Below are 19055 nucleotides of genomic sequence, written 5' to 3'. Positions count from 1 at the left end.
AACACCTTCAGAATGATTCAGCAGTAAATCCACACAGGAACACCAGCCTGGATGTCCCTCCTGCCCTATGGATCAGAGTCACAGCTCCACATTTAAAGTTATCCTTCCACGTCAGAACCCACACAGGTTTTCTTCCCATTTCACCAGGGAAAAAAAACAGGAAACCTGGAATTTCACAAATGTGATCTCGTTCCAGGGCAGAATTTTTCTGAGGAGCTTGTGGCAAGTTGGAAGCAAGACCAGGAAACAGCAGCATCCAAAAACTGAGGTGAACTTACTCGAATACTTTCCTAACTCCTTTGGCAGCAAAAAGCTTGGCCCGGAGACTCCAAATTTTTTAAATTTGTTGATCTTGGCAGGAGGCTGTGCCAATTTTCAGGGAGTTGTGGCTGGAATTATTAAATTAATAGAGGCAGTTTCCACCTACACTGAACAGTTGTTTTTATATACCCATGTCTTTAAAACAGCCCTTGCAACATCCCCAACACCACTTTGGAAGGCAATAGGAAAGAAATCACATGGAAAAGACAGGGAATGGGAGGGGAAGTCCTCGGTTTAAAGAAGGGGAACATATCAGAATCCAGCCAGGTAATTCTGGGAGGAGATTAACAGCATCCAAAGATGGAGGACTGAAAAGGGGGTTCTCTTCACACATAATCTGGGTCTGCATCTCATTTAAATGCTCATAAAGACAAAGCAAAACACAGCAAAATTGTCTTTCAAAGCCCCAAAACACACCAAAATTCAGGCCAATTTTTATGCTTTTTACTAAGAACTTGCATCTTTCAGAGGGACTGAGGCGGGTAACTGCTGGTTTATGTTTTGCCTTTAAAAATCAGTATTTTTTCCTTCCTAAACACTTCATAAATGAGTGGGATAAATTATACTGCAGGCTGGAGCTGCTCATGCTGCTCCTGACTGCCATGCACTGAAAGCATTGTGCCCACAGAAGAGCTGGGGACAAGCCTTCCTGCTCTGCAGGCACTGAGAATACTTGGGATCAAATCCCTGATGGAGGGAGATCCAAGCTAGGCGGTCCCACCTCAGGCAGACATGGAGCAGGGAGCAGCCCCATCCCTGTTGCTTCCAGCTCACGCACAAGACTCCCTTTAGTTGTGGCACCTGAAACTACCCCAGTTAACACCAGCCAAGGGCATATGGTCGGCTTTACCAATTTTGTTTCCTTTGCAATCCATTTTAGGAAAAAGATTACAGAGACTCCTTCACAAGCACATTGCCCCCATGTTCCCCCTTTCCTGGAATATCACTAAATGAAAGAAAAAAAAGCAAACCAAAAGAAGATGACCCCGAAAAGGATCTTCTCAGCAGGCTTTGCTGACAGTAGGCACAGAAGGACTGAGCTGCTCTTTGCAATGTTTCTGACTCCAAAGGCATGACAGGAACATCCAATTCCAGGGGCAAAGCCCAGCTGCTGCTGGAGGCAGCTCATCAGCTTGGCTGGAGCACTGCAGAGGCATTCCCACAGCACACAATTCCTGACAGGAATTCCTGGCAGCTGATGCCTGCGCAGGCGGAAGTGATTCTGCCTCAAATACTTCCTTTACCACTGATAACACAATTCCTGCCACTGCCCTGCCAAGGCTGTGCTGATAAGGAGAGCATCTGTAACCCAGTCCTGCTTCCACGCGGATTTATTTTTAGAAGGCAGATACAGCAAGGCAAATATAGAGATTGTGCTGTTTGAAGCGATAATTCTGTGTCAAATGCAAGATGCTGAAGTGATATGAATATGCATTACAGCACTTTCCTTGAGCAAATGGCTTTTGAGGAAGGAAAGAATATTATCTGGGAAGCATGGAGCTGATCAGCTCTCCATATTCCATTACCAAAACCTGCTCAGCTGAAGATAATGTCTTAATTCTTTCAAGTGAGGAACAGAGTATTTATTCCTGGCAGGAAGTAGCTATTTAAGGAATTCCTAATCACTATTTCCCCTGTTTACATTAATGGCATATAGCACTAAGTAAAAGTAAAAGCATATTTCATAGAATCACAGAATATCCTGGGTTGGGAGAGACCACCAGGATCATCCAGTCCAATGCCCAGCCCTGCACAGGACACCCCAACCATCCCTGACGGCATTGTCCAAACTCTCCTAGAGACCTGGCAGACTTTTTTAGCATCTAGTTACTGGATTACATTAGTATCTTCTTAAATTATAAAATATATTTAACTCTGTCTCAGTAGAGAATACATTCTTAATGCAAACAAAAGGAGAAGGGACTCTATCTCACATTTTTAAACTTGGTGAATTTGAAGCTGCCTCAGTAGGTTCCCACACAGTCTTATTAAGTTCTTTTCAGTAATTGATTCATAAATCTGACAGAAAACCAACAGATATAAAACAAAGTTTGCACTTGCTACATGCAAAGTGCTGGTGTTGGCCAGTGTGTATTTTCATAATTTCACAGGTGCAATTACAGACTTCTGCACAAATGCAATTTAACCACTTGGAAATCACCTTCCACATGTACAGAGATTTTTATGTAGACTTACCACCAATGTGTTCAATGAGTGAGAACCAGGTCAAAAAAGTTAGAGAGGAGATCCCTTGTATTTTATGTAAACTGAGAAGCTAAATTAAGAAAAAGGTAAATTGAAAAGAAACATTGCATCTCGTTGGGAGACCATGAAGAGACTGAACCACAGTTCTGAACATTTATCCCATGTCACATCTATGAGGCAGAGCCTGGCTTTTCATTATAAATTAAAAATCAGTGATGCAGCCCTTAAAATAAATGCAGCAATGAACAGAAGGTACTTCAGCAAAATTCCAGTGAATTTTGGGCACTGATGCAATCTGTGAGGCTTAACCTGTAGGTACAGCTTTGACATCACTGCCTTTGCCTGGTAACCAGCAATTTCCTGGGATGCCACACGTGCCTGGCTGCCAGCACAGGTATGGGTAAGAGAGTGCTTTGGAAGCAGCACAGCAGGACATTTCTGAAGAGAAAAAGCCCCCCAAAATGCACCCAGCCTCACTAGCATGGTGCAAGGATAAGAAGAGAATAAATCCCTTTTTATACCTCCCAGCAAGTTAATTTAAAATGATCTCATGAGGTGAAATGCCAGGCTATTAATACCTCCTGCACCATGAGACCATATTATAAGTGACATAAACGTTACAAAACAACCTGAAATTTGGCCAAGCTGTTAATAGACAGCATTACACAATTCCTGACACGGACAGATAATACTGTATTTCTACTATGCAAATTTCTAACAGTGAATAGATTTTGAAAGCTGTTTACACCCACCACCCCTCAGATGCAACTCAGTAATTCTCTATTAGGTGCCAAGCTGTCACTTCCTGTCACTCCAGCCCACTGCTATTCCCTGCTCTACCTTGGGAGCACAAAGGAGCCTCCAACTTGATTAAAATGCATGAACCCTATGTGAACCTATTTTTAAATCACCAAACTAATACTGCTGTTGTATTAACAGCTTTCATTTATTTTACCATTAATACTGGTATTCTAAGGAAGTGCTGCAATGCTTTATCTTTTTGCATTTCAGCAGCAAAGCTCTTGTTCTCAAAGAGATTCTTCATCATATAAAAATGTCCTGACACTGTAGGGATTTATCAGAAACGTTGCTAAGGAAAAGGAAGGAACGAGAGGCACAGAAGGCCCGACTCACCTTATTTAGGCAAAAATTTTGCTTTAGGTACACAAATAGCTAAACACGTAGGGTTTTTCAGAGGCAGATGTGGTGGAAACAGAGAACTGACCCCTCAACACACAGTCTCAATTTTATGACAGTTCTCTTGTTGCCACCAGCTCCTGTTTTCTTCCTGCTTTCACAGCCCAGACACAGAAAACAGGACAGGGCTGAGATAACCAGTTACAACTCAATAACCAAAATAATTTTTATTTTCTGTGCTACATCCTTCCACAATTTTTTTGTCAGGCAGACCTCCTCTGGTTACAGCCTCTGGTCTGTTTGTGCCAGGACCACAGAGCAGGAGCAGGGAAAGCTGTAGGAGCAGCAGTGACATCACAAAAAGTGCTAGACCACTCCTGCTTGTTGGAACTTCCCACCAGAACATGATTCAGGAAAACCTGCAACGGATGTATTGTCTGATTTTATTTTTGCCTTCCACAAACACAAAAAAGAACCCTGCAGGTCTGCCCTGCCATCCTGAAAACATCCCAGGAAATGCTTCAACCCACAAAAGAATTAATTATTGGTCATCAATACAATGTGCCATGCACAGCTTGTGTTCTCTCTCCAGCTGCACATTGTGCTGAACATCCCTGGATGATGGGAGGGAGAACTCAGAGGACTGGATGATGGGAGGGAGAACTCAGAGGACCAAAGGATGTAGAAAACCACACCTGTGTGGACACAGACCTGCTCCAGCATAATACTTCTCTCTAGAATGACTGAAAAATTAGTTGTGTCAAATCAGCAAATTACCAGGAGACAGAAAGCAGGGACGTGGACCACTCACACTGTTCCTACACACAGAAAATGAAAATAAACAGTTTTCAGCAGAGTGAGGACTCCTCCTGTTTGCCCATTTCCCAGAGCCCTCGATGGGAACTGAGCTCTTTGCACTCTAGTTCTTGCCCAGTATTTTGTTCCTGGCTCTGCTCAGTGTGTGCTTGTCTGCAGAGCTCACATATAAGAACTAATCCACCCAGAGCCACCAAGTGTGAGCAACAGCCCATCCCAGCCCTGAACAGGACCCAAGCTCCTTCCCAGCTGGAATTTTACAGAACCAGAGAAAAAACCCATCTGCATAATTCTGCTTGTAAACCTGTCACGTACGGCAGCACGAAAGGCTGTAAATAATTCACTCGGTATTACAGGAAATGTTTTACAAATAAAAAGGTTGTAACCTTCTTTTGGCTACAAGGCTGGCAGATGCTGGAGGCATTCCTGCTCCTCTAAGTGCAGAACAAAATGTGTCCTGCTGGTGAGAAACTCCTGGGTCTCAGCCCACCCTGGAAAATGCTTCTGCCTGTATTCCTGAAGGAGGGATCACAGAGGAGCAAAGCCTGCACACTTCCAGAAATGCAGCTGAGGCTGACAAGCACTTTCTGGTATTTTGATGACACAGCTGCTGCAATGCACAATGCAGAGCTAAGGGAAGGGGTAAATTTGATTTATTTATATTTACATAAATACATTCACACAATTGTTTAATCACACACACACACAAACCAAAAATACACATGCGGTGATTACGGATGACTCAAGACTGAATGTTTGATACAGTCGTAAAACAGTGACATCAGCCAAATGCAGTCGAAATAAAACCATCTCCAAGCTCAAAGGAGAGCTCCACATACATGACTGAGTGCAGATTCTGCCCCAGCACATGGAAGCAATTCCACATAAAGACTCTACAGCTTTAACTTCTTTTCACTAAACATTTGGCAACGAACTAAATAAGCCTCAATGGAGGTCCCTGTATGCCTCCCCACCAGGTCAGCTGGCAGGACACACAGGATGTTTCGTGTATAAAAGAAATCCAAGACTCACCTGTATGTTGCCAAAGTCCACATTTTCATAGTGGAAATGTGCACACTCAGCCATCTTCGGGAAGTGCCCCTTTGTGAAGGATAACCTGGAGCACACCAAGAGCACACCATGAGATGGATGCACGCCACTCAGCAGAGATAAACCACAGGTACTGATACAAAATAACAACTTTCTCATTCTAAAGCCAAGGGAACACAGGGATTTGTTGATGTGATACACCCGAACAGTGGGGAAAGCAACTGAATGAGAAAAGAAAGCTGAAATGCCAAGTGGCTTTTTCACTGCATCCCTAAAGAGCCATGTGTGACATTCCAGCAGCACCACATCCCATTGCATCCCTACAGAGCCGTGTGTGTGACATTCCAGCAGCACCACATCCCGGAGGATTTCAGACATGGAGCAGGGACAAGCAGCTGCACCTCACAAATGCACATCCACAGCCTTACACAAGACAAGAGGAAAGCAGAACTTTACCTGTGAAAGGCATCACAGCCCATCAGTCCCGGGGGGATGTATCTGAGGGTGCAGAACAAACTCTGTTTATCCTTTGCCTTTTGCAAATTCAAAAGTTTGGCATAATTATTCCCAAGTGTCTCCAGTCACACTGGTAGCTGCTGGGGAGCTCCTCTGGCTCTGCAACATACTCCTGCTTCTGCTGAAGCTATTGGAGACTCCCTATAGATATTCCTGGTGGTGAGCCAATGAGATTGTCATTATCTAGCTCCCTCTTCCCACGGGAATACGAGTGGGAAGTGAGATGCAGCATCTGGCTGCTCAGCACTGGAACAAAGAGCCACCCTCTCAGCAGAGCACCAGAGGGGTGAGCTGAAGGCTCAGATCCATCAATCTCGGGGAGTTCTGCTCCTCAAGTCAGCATTTTTTGCAAAATAATATTGATTATTTCTGATCCCGATTGCTGCAAGCATAGTGACTTGGTTTACAGTCTCTGGGAGACAAGCAGAGATAGAAATACAGGATGAGCCCACAGGAAAAAAAAAACAAAACAAAACTGGGAGATCAGGGAATAAAAAATATCTCTTAGAAGGGAAAACTGTGTAAAGTCCATTCAAATGAAGTTATAGAAGGTAGAATGCAAGAAGAAAAGAGAAAAAAAATCAGATAAAAAATACATGTAGGCCACCCACTTGTCCTGGTTTAGCTTTCCAGAGCATAAGGAGACAGGGAAAATTATCTCATTTACATATTGCCTGGGCTTCTTTTGAGATTTTTCTCTATATACATTCCATTGCGGGTTTCTTTAAATTAATCACTTTCAGGAAGAATCACAAAAGAAAATTAAAAACACTGCAAGAGTGAGGTTCAAAACTATACCTAGCTTTGCTTCTACAGCCATAAAGAGGTGAGAGAGCCAATAAAACCTCTCACGCCCTGTTTTAGGCTCCAGTAGCTCAAACTGCCTTTGTTCCACATGGATTTTGGTTGCTCTGCTGAAGATACACCATCACAAATAGTTGCTGAATGCCCTGCCCTGCAGCACAACGGCTAAAACTCAGCATAGCAAAACTAGAAGCCCAGGAAAGACAGGAAAATCACAGAACTCTGCTCTTACTTTTTCACATTCTTCACTTTCATGCTGGCTGTGCTGCCACAGGAGCGGAGCGGCAGCTCCCCCGGGATGTCCGGAATGTCAGCACCTCTGGCCTGCAGGGAAGGAGACAGGAAAAGCAAGGAGGTTAAAATGTGTCTGCAAGCTCTGGACTCTGCCTGCTGAGCAGGAGCCCCTCTGCTCTGCATGGGAGTACAGACCTCAGATGTGCTCAGGGTAAATTCTGCCTTTTTACCAGGGAAAACTGACCCGTGGGATTGGGATCAGGGAGGTGACAATTTCTTCCTGCCCCAAGCCTTGCTAAAACCTGTGGTATAACTGTGAAATCCAGGTTTTAATTCATTGTTACTTCTGGTTTCTAAAGCAGAGATTTTCAGAGGTGGGAGTGAAATAGATATTCCTAAACTCCATACCTGGACTCCTCATTAAGTACCTGATTTTCCAGACATCTGTGCATTTCGACTCAGGCAGAGGCACTGCAAGAAACTGGATTGCTCACACAATGGAAAACAAGTTAATGACAGATCTGCTTGTATGTGGGAGGTGAACTTCTAAAATAGATGTTTGAACCTATTGGTTTAAGTGCTCGAGGATATTAAAATTCCTTAATCACTAAAATTCATTTACTTCAGTGAGGCCAGAACTCCAAACTCCCTCCTTGCTGTTCTGTCGTACTTTTCCATCCCCTCCTTTCTCCAGCTGCCTTTTCCTAAGTCATGAGCTCTGCTGTGGTTGGATGCTCCATCACAAGGGACACGAACTCTTGGCTCCATGGGTTTCTCCCACTGTGGTCCAGAGGAATGAGGGGGTTCAGTGAGGCTTTTATGGAGAGAGCAGTGATCAAACAGCAAGACCAGCACAGACTTCACAGAGCAGGAGAAAAACAACTGATGTTGGCCAGAGATTGCCCATCAGTGATGCAGGCAACACCACCAGAATGAGCTTTTTCTGCTTTACACAATGCACTAAAAACATGAATAGTGTCCCAAAGAGTAAATGCTGAACCAGGAGGAAGAAAGGCACTTCAGTGTTTCTTCTCTTACAGGCCTGGAACCAAGAAGTATTCCATCAAATCCCTTTTCTAATGACAAGAGCAAACAGGTGATTACCCTGATGTCACATCAGTCCCAAAGGTTCTAAACTGGTCCAGGAGAAGATCTCTGAACAGAGATGGATCCACCCCAAAGCTGTGACTGATAACAGAACACAGCTTTACCCTGCAGTGTGAAATACTGGAAAAATTGGTCTCCACTCCCAAAACTTCACAGCTGGACCAGCACAACCAAAGCTAGCAGCCCACGTGTGGGATGAACACCAGGACAATCTTTGTCACCCCTCCCTGAAAATCCCACTTTACCCTGACATGAGTCACCCATACCTGAGCAGCACCACCTCACCAAGAGCTGCAGTGAACACATCAGTGGCATTCTCCTGCCTGTTTTCATCAACCAGAGCAGTGCCAGAGAGGAAGGGATTCATCCCACTGAACACCAGACAGGCACAGGGGCGAGGCTACAAGCATGAGAGTCCACGTGAGGGTACTGCTACAGTCACCAGGGACATTCTGGTACTTCAGGTCCATTCCCCTGCTTCAGACAACGGGAGGAGAATCCCAGAATCATTTGGGTTGGAAGGAACCATAGAGATCATCCAGTGCCACCCCCTGCCATGGACAGTGACACCTTCCACTATCCCAGCTTGCTCCAAGCCCTGTCCAGCCTGGAAATGGGAGGAGGAAGACGCTGCCAGGGATCCAGGGGAAGCCACAGTTTCTCTGGGCAACCTGTGCCAGGGCCTCCCCACCCTCACAGGGAAGGATTTCTTCCTAATATCCCATCTAACCCTGCCCTCTGGCAGTTTGAATCCATTCCCTCCCCTGTCGCTCCAGGCCCTTGTCCAAAGTCTCTCTCCATCTTCCTTCTCAGCCCCTTCAGGTCCTTGGCAGGCCACAATTAGGTCACCCTGGAGTTTTGCTTCTCCAAGCTGAACAATCCCAATTCTCTCAGCCTCTCGTCACAGCTGAGCTGCTCCACCCCTCTGATCATCAAGGTGCCTCCCCTGGCCAAAGCCAAGCAGGTTGCAGGAGCACCCACTGCCCTGGACACAGGGCTGCAGGATGAGCCTGGCTCTGAGGAGATGAGCACCCACCAGCAGCTGCATCCATCTGTTCCTGGTGTTTCCAGCACTGCGTTTGAAAATCTACTCTGGGTGAGCTCCACCTTTTGAGCATCACTGAATAAACCTGAGGCCAAGTCACTCACTCCGGCAGCTACACCTTCCACAGCCCTGACCATAGCAGTGCTCTAACCCCACTGTCTCACAGCTCTGCACAACAGGCACAGCCACTCACCATAGGGAAACAGGAACAATATTTATCCACTTAAATAAACCTACCCTGGGCTGACTGACTTACTGAGCACACAATCACTTCAGGACACTTGAGAGTCTCACCGTGAATTTTAGCATTAAGAGATCACCAGTTTAATAAACCTTACAGGTATTTTACATAAGAAAATAACTAATTACAAGAATAAACGTGCTGTTCCAATAAGCTGCTTTTAGGCCAAGCTGGATGTGCTTGCTTAATTTTCTAAGGAACAGAATTTCTGTAGGAAGAAAAATAATTTTTCTTCTCCATCAGCAGTAGGAGCTGGTGGGATATAAAAATGGATAAACAATCTGACAGAAAACGTGGGCTTCAAGCCAGTTTGCAGCAGTGGGCAGAGACCTCCCTGGATCTGACTCAAAGCGGCGTAGGCAAAACTCACACCTCCAGGAGCCTGAAATGCCAGCACCTCTCTTGGAAAAGTTGTATTATGCTCTCCTTCCCAGCGGAGTTACGTCCAAATAGAGCTGGATTTCTGCCTCTCCCATTTTCTGTATCCCGTTAACTGGACGACAATGAGATATAAGGCAGTAATTAACTCTGGGGGCTTCTCCAATTAGATGTGAGCTCCAGGGGCTCTGTTGCAGAACAGCAACCTCTCCATGGCTCACAGCTGAGGCAAAAGCACAGAGAGGTAAGTAAAGGCACAGAACTTGTGCAAGCTCAAATCCTTATTAGGAGGTACCAACACCAGAAAAAAACTTGAAGAGACAGATACCAAAAAAGAAACTTTTTGCAATTTTAGAAATGGTACTACTCCTAAATAACTACAGCTCCTTTCCATTCGAACCAAAGATACACAGCTACATAAAATTGACTTTATTCACTATTTTGCACCTGTTTTGATGCAAAACTTGGCATGCAGCATGTCACCCTGGGTTACTCTCCCCTCGAAACACAAACAAAACCCTGCAAATGAGATTTGTCATCTTTTGTGCTTTGTGTCACAGTAATTTAATTTTAAAAATAATTTGGAAACAGTTGGATTATTTACATCTGAAAATCAGCTACCTGGCATCATCACTGGCTTCCCACATCCCCATTCTCTATGCATCACTGTGCTGTGGAAACCTGGTAATTGCAGAGCAAATCTGTTTATGCAAATGGCTTAGTCCCATTTTCACAGCTGAATGTCACTGCTGTATCAATCTGCTCCGTTCCAAAACTTGGTAAACAAATTAGAGCTCAACCCAACACACAGTGAATTGACTTATCAGGATCCTCAGTCTCTTACCTTTGCAGGGAAGGCTTTGGAGCAACACCACTCCACCAGCTTCCCCTGAACCAAGAAATTCTCCTCCCAAAAGCTTCACTTGTATCAGTAGCAGTTGAGACAAGGTTTCAGAAACTCAGTCGTTTGTCACAGATACCTGCAGGGATTGCCATGCAGGGAGACCCCACTAAACCCTTCCTCTAGGGAGGAGGAAGAACACCTGCTGCCTCTCCCATGGATCACAGAACCCTTAAGGGTGGGAAAGACCTTTAAGATCAAGACCATCACCCACTGCCAGCACCATGTTCACTACTGAACCATGTCCTAAGGTTCCACAGCCACATGTTTTTTAAACACTCCAGGGACAGTGACTCCACCCCCACCCTGGGCAGCTGTGTCAGGGCTGGACAGCCTTTTCCAGGAAGAAATTTTCCCCAATAGCCAACCTGAATGTCCCCTGGCACACTTTGAGGCCATTTCCTCTCCTCCTGTCCCTGTTCCCTGGGAGCAGAGCCTGGCTTCTCCCCGGCTGCCCCCTCCTGTCAGGAGTTGTGCAGAGACAGAAGTTTCCCCCTGAGCCTCCTTTTCTCCAGGCTGAGCTTCCTCAGCTCCCTCAGCTGCTCCTGCTGCTCCAGATCCTTCCCCAGCCATGCTTCCTTCCCTGTTGAAGCACTGCTCCTAAACTCCCTGGGAATACGAGAGCTCTCACAAATCAGGCTGTTTAGCTTTAAGCATTTGAAATTTCTGGTCTTCTTATTTATAGACATGATTTAGAAAACTTCAGCTATGTGCTCTCTAGCACACAAAACCTCAGTCATAAATAATTTATATCTAAGAATTCCACCGCATAATATGAAAGGATTTTCTCCTAAAAAGTCTCCTTGCATTTATCAGAAAACATGTCAACCTGTCTCACTCACATGCAGAGAGTATTCTGAAAATACGTGTAAAACTGAACACAACAGTCCAGTGAACATGACATGATGAAGCTTCCACCTCAGTATCCTCAACAGGGGAGAATACTGAATCACTGCAGAATCCACAGCCCTGCTCCTGCTGCCTCAGATTTTCTCTGGGATGTACAAGAAACCCTGGAATCCCACGAGTAATCTCATAGCTGGTTTTCCACAGGACTACAGAAAGATCCCTGAGGAGGCACCACAGATACACCTCAGCAAGTGGCTCAATCCAGGTGGGACTTCTGAAGGCAGGAGCAATAAATAGCTATAACAAATAACTTGCTAAGAAACAAGAATAATTATTAGACAGGCACTAACATTTATTCCGCTTTCCACTGTCAGTCTCTCACCAAAACCGGTTTGGAGGGACCACACTGCTCTGAATTCTACCAGCACATGGCCTTGTTTCTAAAAACAGCAGAGCTGATTCCAAATGCTGCTTGGTTTCCATGACAGTCTTTCCTTTACATCATCTTCATTTCCCCTTGATTTTCTTGGAGGGAAAAAATACAAAGAGAGGAAAAAAACCCAAACCCACTTCAGAGCTCTCAAGAACCCCAAATCTTTGTTGCAGTTTTGCTTCTTTGCTGGAGAACAGTAGGGAAGAGAAATGTTGTTTCAGGAGAAGTCATTACTCTGTAGGGAGCAGTAATTTCTTCACTTGGCACGAGGAGGAATGAAGAGGCCTCAAGTGGGTGTTCGTGTACAAGGACATCAACAGCTACCCCAGATTTTGGGTACCAACTCATTACACAGAGCTGGCTCAGCATCAACTTCTTCACAGAGTTTGTTCTGCAGCACTAAATAGAAAGTGTCCCACAAAAATCCCTGCTCCCTGCCAGGTGGAAGGTGATGGCTCCATCAGCACAGTCCTGCTCTCAGGAACTACTGCCCAGGAATTCACCTGGAGCACAAGGAAGGAAGAAATTTGGTCCATCTCAACTTTGACCCCACAGCCTTTAATACACTCTAGGGAGAGAAAGTTCTCCCTGCTCTTCCTTCAGATGTTGTAACAACTACCCTGGCTCTCTACAATAAATGAATCAACAGAGGAAAGGGAAAATGCTTCACTAAACTCAAAGTCACCATGTTCAAGCGGTACAAATAACTCCAAAGGAAAGGTCCCAAATCTGCAGCATTTACCCCTAAAAGGATTAAGATGTACTGAGCACAGCAACGCAACAACTGGGTCACTGTTTTGAATGGCAGAAATATATGGGAATGGATGAAGAGACAACATTCACCCCAAAATGTCAGAGGTACAGGGGCAATATGATGGAAATGCAAATATTTTTCAAATTCTTCAGGTTACCACTTTCCATGGATTCGTTTAGTGGAAGCAAATTAATTTCCTAAGTATTTTCATACAGCATGGCTGTCACTTTAACACATTGCAACTACATTTTTCAGAGCTGCTTAAGATATTTGGACATATTTAAACTAAAGAAGCAACACCCTGTTTAGGTACCCAGGTCTGACAATGCCATCTTAAACAAAAACATGTGCTTGTTATACCAACAGCAGCTTTACCAAAAAAGTTAAAAGTAACATCAAATATCCCCCTCCAATCCTGCATTTCTGAATCGACCAGAGAGCCCATGGTCTCTCATCCCTGGAAGTGTCCAAGGCCAGGCTGGACAGGGCTTGGAGCAACGTGGGATAGTGGAAGGTGTCCCTGTCTGTGGGAGGGGGTGGAACTTGATGGGTTTTAAGATCCCTTCCAACACAAACCATCCTGTGATTCTATGATTTTAAGGATTAATCCTGTGCTGTTCATGTTCTCATCAGCAGAGCGCAGCATGGGCACACTCAATAATACCCAGCACAAGGACATTTTTCAGAGTAAGAAACACTGGAACCTTTTAAATTTTATAATTTTTTTTCATTGAAGTAATCACTTAGCTCCTTCCTTAGTGCAAACATGCTTTCTGGCTGGAGGGGTGGTTTAGGTTCAGAGCTCAAGGCCAGCATGGCTCAAGTAATTAGAGGTAGTACTGACTTTTTAATTTAGCTCTCAGTTTGGGGATTGTGGAATGTGGAGAAACACTCACCCAGCCAGAGATGCCTTTAAAATCTCATGGCAACTGAGATAATGGGATAGAGAAAAGGAGTAAAAAAATGACATGTGCTTCCAGTAAGGGAACTTTGAACATTGGCAATGCACATTCTTAATCCCATGTCAAAGAAATCTGCATCCAATAAAGACATTTGAATGTGTATCATTTTGTGAGTTTAGAACTTTTAATTCCATTTTCCACGTTCCCAATTCCGAATTGCTCCAACCAGTACTTACTGCATGGCATGTACAAAAGGGAATTATTCTTTTTTCTTTTTTTTTTTTTTTAAAGGACCACATAGAATGTGTTTTTTCTACTCCCAGCATCTCCACTAAAGGGGCAGGGGGGGGGAGGATTAAAAAAGCAAAACAAAAAACCCCAACACTTTAAAGCATTGCCACGAGCTGGCAAATTCAGAGAAACCTCTCATTCCTGAGACTTAGCATCACAGAGGAGCTGGTTCAGGGCATCCATTTACCATAGTTTAAAGGATCAGCCTCAAATGAACAAAGAATAAATTCTCAACTGTTCATCTACCGTGTTTTAAAATAAAGATCTGCAGCTCACTGATATGTGGGTAAAACCTTCTCCAACTCCCACGTAAAACCACTGAAGTGGAATCCAAGACATGGAACAAGCAGCTTGGCAGCTCTGAGCACCTCCTTTGGCACCGCCACTGTCACTGTGACCAAAATTCACCTCTGCACAGCAGCTTGATTTTGAGTCATGGCAACATTTCCCAAATGAGCCTTAAAGAGACACAAGGATTTTCACTGATTCTCTGCATGTGAGTCCAATGCACCCAAGGGGTGCTGATGATTTCCAGCAAAGCAGTCCCACACTTGGGTTTTCCTTCACAAAATCCACAGTTTTAGGGGCTAAAATGGGTGCACCAAGTAGAAGTGAACGGTTGGCTACTGAGGGCAGCATTAGCATGCTAACTCCCTGACAGCCCTAAGTTTGGATCTGACATTCCTATAGTGGAGCCTGATTACCATTCCCAAAGCCCTGGGCCCAGGAGCTACAGGGTACAGTACACAGCCTCACACAATGGCAGAGTGGCTCAGGAATGTACTTTCTTTAAGAACAAAAATCCTACATACAATATGTGTGGGAAAGGCAGCCAGGGTTAGAGTCCTGCTTCTGTACAGCCTACCAAAAAAATTATAGAGAAAAGCCACAGAAAATAGAACATCCACCGAACGCAGTACTTTTGATTCCTGTTTCTTGTTGGTAAAAAAAAAAAAGACCACAAAGATCCCAGCTACTGTTCAATGCGCAGAGGGAGGAACGGATCCTAATCATGGCTTGGATATAAAAGGACAAGTGGAGCTTTGGGGTGTTATGGTAAAAAGCAATTTCTAACCACACAAAACCCAACAGAGATGGCTTCAGGCTCAGACTAGCAAATCCCACTCTGGTTCGTCCCCTGGCCACAGCTAGTGATTATGCAAATAACAATGTGATGTTATGTTATAGGTATAAATCGGATTAGCAACTCAGGAGTTGTCCCACTGCAACAGCAGCAAGATGGAGAAGATGGAAAAAACAGCAGCCCTATGTTCAACCCCAGCATCTGAGTCAGTACAATTAACAGGAATTTATATTTCTGTGTGTTAAGCCAACCTGGGCTTTAGCTTTTGTTTATAGAAAAGAGCTGTTTCCAATGGCACAAGCACAAAACTGGGATCCACTGCACTCCCTGCCCAAAGCCCTGTAACAACACAGCAATGTGAGGAATGTGTCTGCCTGTAGCATGCAATTTATACATACACTGTCCATAAACTTCTGAACAGCACAACAGAAAAGTCACTCCATTAACTCTATCCAAGGGTACAGGGAAAGCTCGGCTTGGGATCACACACCAGGATCCACAAACTGGGCAGGACTCCTCACTCCTGCCTTCCCACCACGAAGGAGACACGTACTGGAAATGTGAGGTGACACCACCCTCCAGAAATGACCTGGTGTCACTCAGGTGAGGTCAGAACAGGACATTTGATGCTGCAAGATCTGGGAAGGTAAATAATTACCATGGAGATGGCTCCCAGGGCTGGAGCCTCTCTGCTCTGGAGCCAGGCTGGGAGAGCTGGGGGTGCTCATCTGGAGAAGAGAAGCTCCAGGGAGACCTCAGGACTCCTTCCAGTGCCTAAAGGAGCACCAGGAGAGATGGAGAGGGACTGAGCACAAGGCATGGAGAGACAGGACACAGGGAATGGCTTCCCACTGCCAGAGGGCAGGGATAGATGGGATATTGGGAAGGAATTGTTCCCTGTGAGGGTGCTGAGGCCCTGGCACAGGGTGCCCAGAGAAGCTGTGGCTGCCCCTGGATCCCTGGCAGCGTCCAAGGCCAGGTTGGACAGGGCTTGGAGCAACCTGGGATAGTGGAAGGTGTCCCTGCCCATGGCAGGTGGTGGCACTGGATGATCCATCCCAACCAAATCCATTCTGGAATTCTACAATAACCTCTTCCTCACATCCCCAAGAACATGAACTCTGCAGAAACCGATGGTGAGAACCTTCATTCCCCAAGGATATTTTCTTGCATTCATGAAATTATTAGCAGAGAATTACAGGGGGGGGTTTTCTCCCCTAAAGGTCAATATTTATGGGGGGAAAAAGCCCCAGAGACTGAGACATAAAAAGGCATGCACAGAGAAATTAACACCAAACAAATTAAGAAGCCCTTGCTACACGGGACTGCACCTGTGACACAGCAGATCATCTCTGCAGGAGCATCTCAGCCCAGGAGCAGCCACGGAAGCACATACAAACCCACAGAAAATGCTGAGCCACAGCAAGAATCAACAGTTAAATTTTGAATTCTGCATCCATACCAAAGAGCAGCTGCAGGTGCTTTCAGGCTGAAAATATTTAGTTGCAGTACAAGTCACAGAGCAAATCAAGAACAAGCAGACCCTAAAATTTCTTTTGCACTTAGTGAAACAAGAGGCTCATCAGGAGCACTGCTGACCTGAGGGCAGGGTTTGTGATAGCCTGGTTTGAAGAGGTAAAGACAATAATTTAAACTCCCACCCAATCCTTCAGCCCCAGGCTACTCTCTCCTCCCTCCTCTCATTGCAGATGCAACTGGATCAGTGGTACAGTACAAGTCCCTGAAACAACCCAGATTAAAAGAGGAAAGCTCAATTTCCTTTGGGGGGTTACTCCTGAAGGAGATTGGTTCAGTGATTCACTTCTCAACTCTTCATCCCTGGAAGTGTCCAGGGTCAGGCTGGATGGGGCTTGGAGCAACGTGGAATAGTGGAATGTGTCCCTGCCCATGATAGGGGTGGGACTGGATATGCTCTAAGGTTTTTTCGAACCCAAACCATTCCATGATTCCTTTAATAATCTGTGCCCTGGCAACCATGGTATTTGATCATATCCCAAAACACATCGTGTAGGCCTACACCAACACAGCAGTGCCCAATACTGTGCAGCAAGGCAGAAATTTAGGGAATTATTTAAATAAAAAAGTCAGGCTAAAGATTACCAACATCTTCAGGGAATAATTCATCACTTTATCATTAAGAAGGCTGAATCATGGCAAAAAAAAAAATAATGCCTACTGTCGCTGTTGAGCCGCTAGCAGAGAAAAGGACCCAAGTTCTCAGTGTGGCAAGAAAGATGAAGTTTATTATTTTGATTTCAACATATATAGACTTTTCAGAAGTCGCCCAGATTGGTCAGCCAGAAACCTCCCCCTAGGCCTGATTGGCCAGGCCTGAACTGTCCAAATCTCGAGACACTGTTTAAAAAACATCCAAACTTTATCTTTGTTTATAAAACACAGCAGAATGTTCTCACGAGAAAGACCTGTGCTAGCCACAGCCTACAACCTTCAGAAAGACAAACACTGACATGATTTGTTTGTCTCTTGGGCTTAAATTGCGGTGGGGAATGGAAGGGGATGGATGAGCTAACTATCGATAACCTTCAAAAACTGTTCCATCTTTTTCCTGCATTATGGTAGCTAACAAGACATGGACACTGATTTAGAAAAAAAAAAAAAAGCCAGTTAAAATTAACCACTTATAAATAAGAGACTTCTTTCCCTTCCAAAATGTTCCACCTTATTTTTAAGCAGCTGGGACTAGGGAAAAGTGATTGACAGTAAATAAATTATAAGTTTTATCTCTCAGATAAGTACATTTCAAACAACTGTGGCATTTCCTGTAATCTGACACCAAAACAGGCACAGAAAGAGATCAGCTTTGGAACAGAGTGGGAGGGAAAGACGTGGAGAATCATGATACTGTAACACTGAGTCCAGAGCTCAGGATAGGGAATAACCTGGAGTACCTACAACAGCATCCCCATCACCATGGGAGCAGCACCACCAGCAATCGCAGTCTGGTTTAGCAAAAATTAGGAAAGAAATGCCTAACAGGGTCCATTAAAACTGGTGATCATGGTGCACAACACACTGCACTGACCCAGCCTTAGCAAATTCTAAATCATTCCTTCATTTTGCTGTATAGAAAAAGACTTTCAAACAGTTATTTAGAAAATATAATTTGGATTTCCTGGCTCAACACTGTAGAGCCAGAGTGCACACATGTAAAGGCTGCAAATGTAACCAGAAACTATTGCTGCTCTTGCCTGTGAAAACTAAATAGTTGCTATGAATTAATACTTCCTGCCAAAAATACAGTATCCATTCTGGCTTAATTGAACTTATTTAATTGGGAAACCCAAATGGAAGCCAATGTGCCAATTAAGTGATTGCCCCAATTTCCGAAGATTCTCGGGCACGAGCTCTGTGCTGGGAGTCAGCCTGTGAAACAAAAAGGCATCTCTAATCCAGAGGCAGAGAAAGAACCTCAAACAGCAACATAAACCCTTGCTAAAAGCTTAACAAGGAAAAAAAATACTGGTTTCATGCAGCAATAAAAAGGAAAAGCACATTATGTGGGCTGCAAAGGAAATATAGGTTACTGGTTCTGGCCAGACCAGAACTGCTATGACCAAAATATTATTGCACCTGATGCCTGCCTGGTGTGCTGGCCTGTCCCAAAACATTTGTGTCAGATCAGTGCCTGTGCTGTCCACACTTCCTGGACTCCCATTTCTATCCCATCCTTACCTCTGCTGTACCTGTTCCCCAGCCTGAGCTGCAGCAATTCACATGAAAATGCTGCCAAGTGCTGGACACAGAATACACACTGCACTTTCTGCAAGATGAACACAGTTCTGACTCATTAATCCAGGCAAGTCAAGAGCCTGAGGACTTTCAGCAGCACAAAACCAACCTTCAAACTTACAGGTAACATTTTCCATAGTGTTTAAGAAAAGCATGACCCCTCAGACTTAGAGCCAGAAGCCAAATGCTGGAGCATTTAGGTGGAGAACCACCTAA

General features: G+C 44.7%; 1 protein-coding gene across 4 annotated transcripts in view; it reads right to left on the bottom strand.

Annotated features, from left to right (window-relative positions):
- The window catches only part of ARHGAP32 (Rho GTPase activating protein 32), a 235147-nt gene that overhangs the window by 122375 nt on the left and 93717 nt on the right, over positions 1-19055 (bottom strand). For 3 of the 4 annotated variants that reach the window (XM_085081967.1, XM_085081970.1, XM_085081965.1), the window contains exons 3-5: positions 7082-7173; positions 5986-6027; positions 5512-5596 (exon numbers count right to left, since the gene is read on the bottom strand). In XM_085081967.1, coding sequence (XP_084938093.1) covers positions 5512-5596; positions 5986-6027; positions 7082-7173 — 219 coding nt within the window. The remainder of the gene's footprint in view (positions 1-5511; positions 5597-5985; positions 6028-7081; positions 7174-19055) is intronic. The other variant, XM_085081966.1, reaches the window with a different exon arrangement.

Source organism: Lichenostomus cassidix, chromosome 24 (genome assembly GCF_008360975.1).
Source record: "Lichenostomus cassidix isolate B80296 chromosome 24, HeHo_3.0, whole genome shotgun sequence".
Classification (NCBI taxonomy): domain Eukaryota; kingdom Metazoa; phylum Chordata; class Aves; order Passeriformes; family Meliphagidae; genus Lichenostomus; species Lichenostomus cassidix.
The sequence above is the reverse complement of the archived record's forward strand: the minus strand, read 5'-3'. Positions and strand labels throughout refer to the sequence as shown.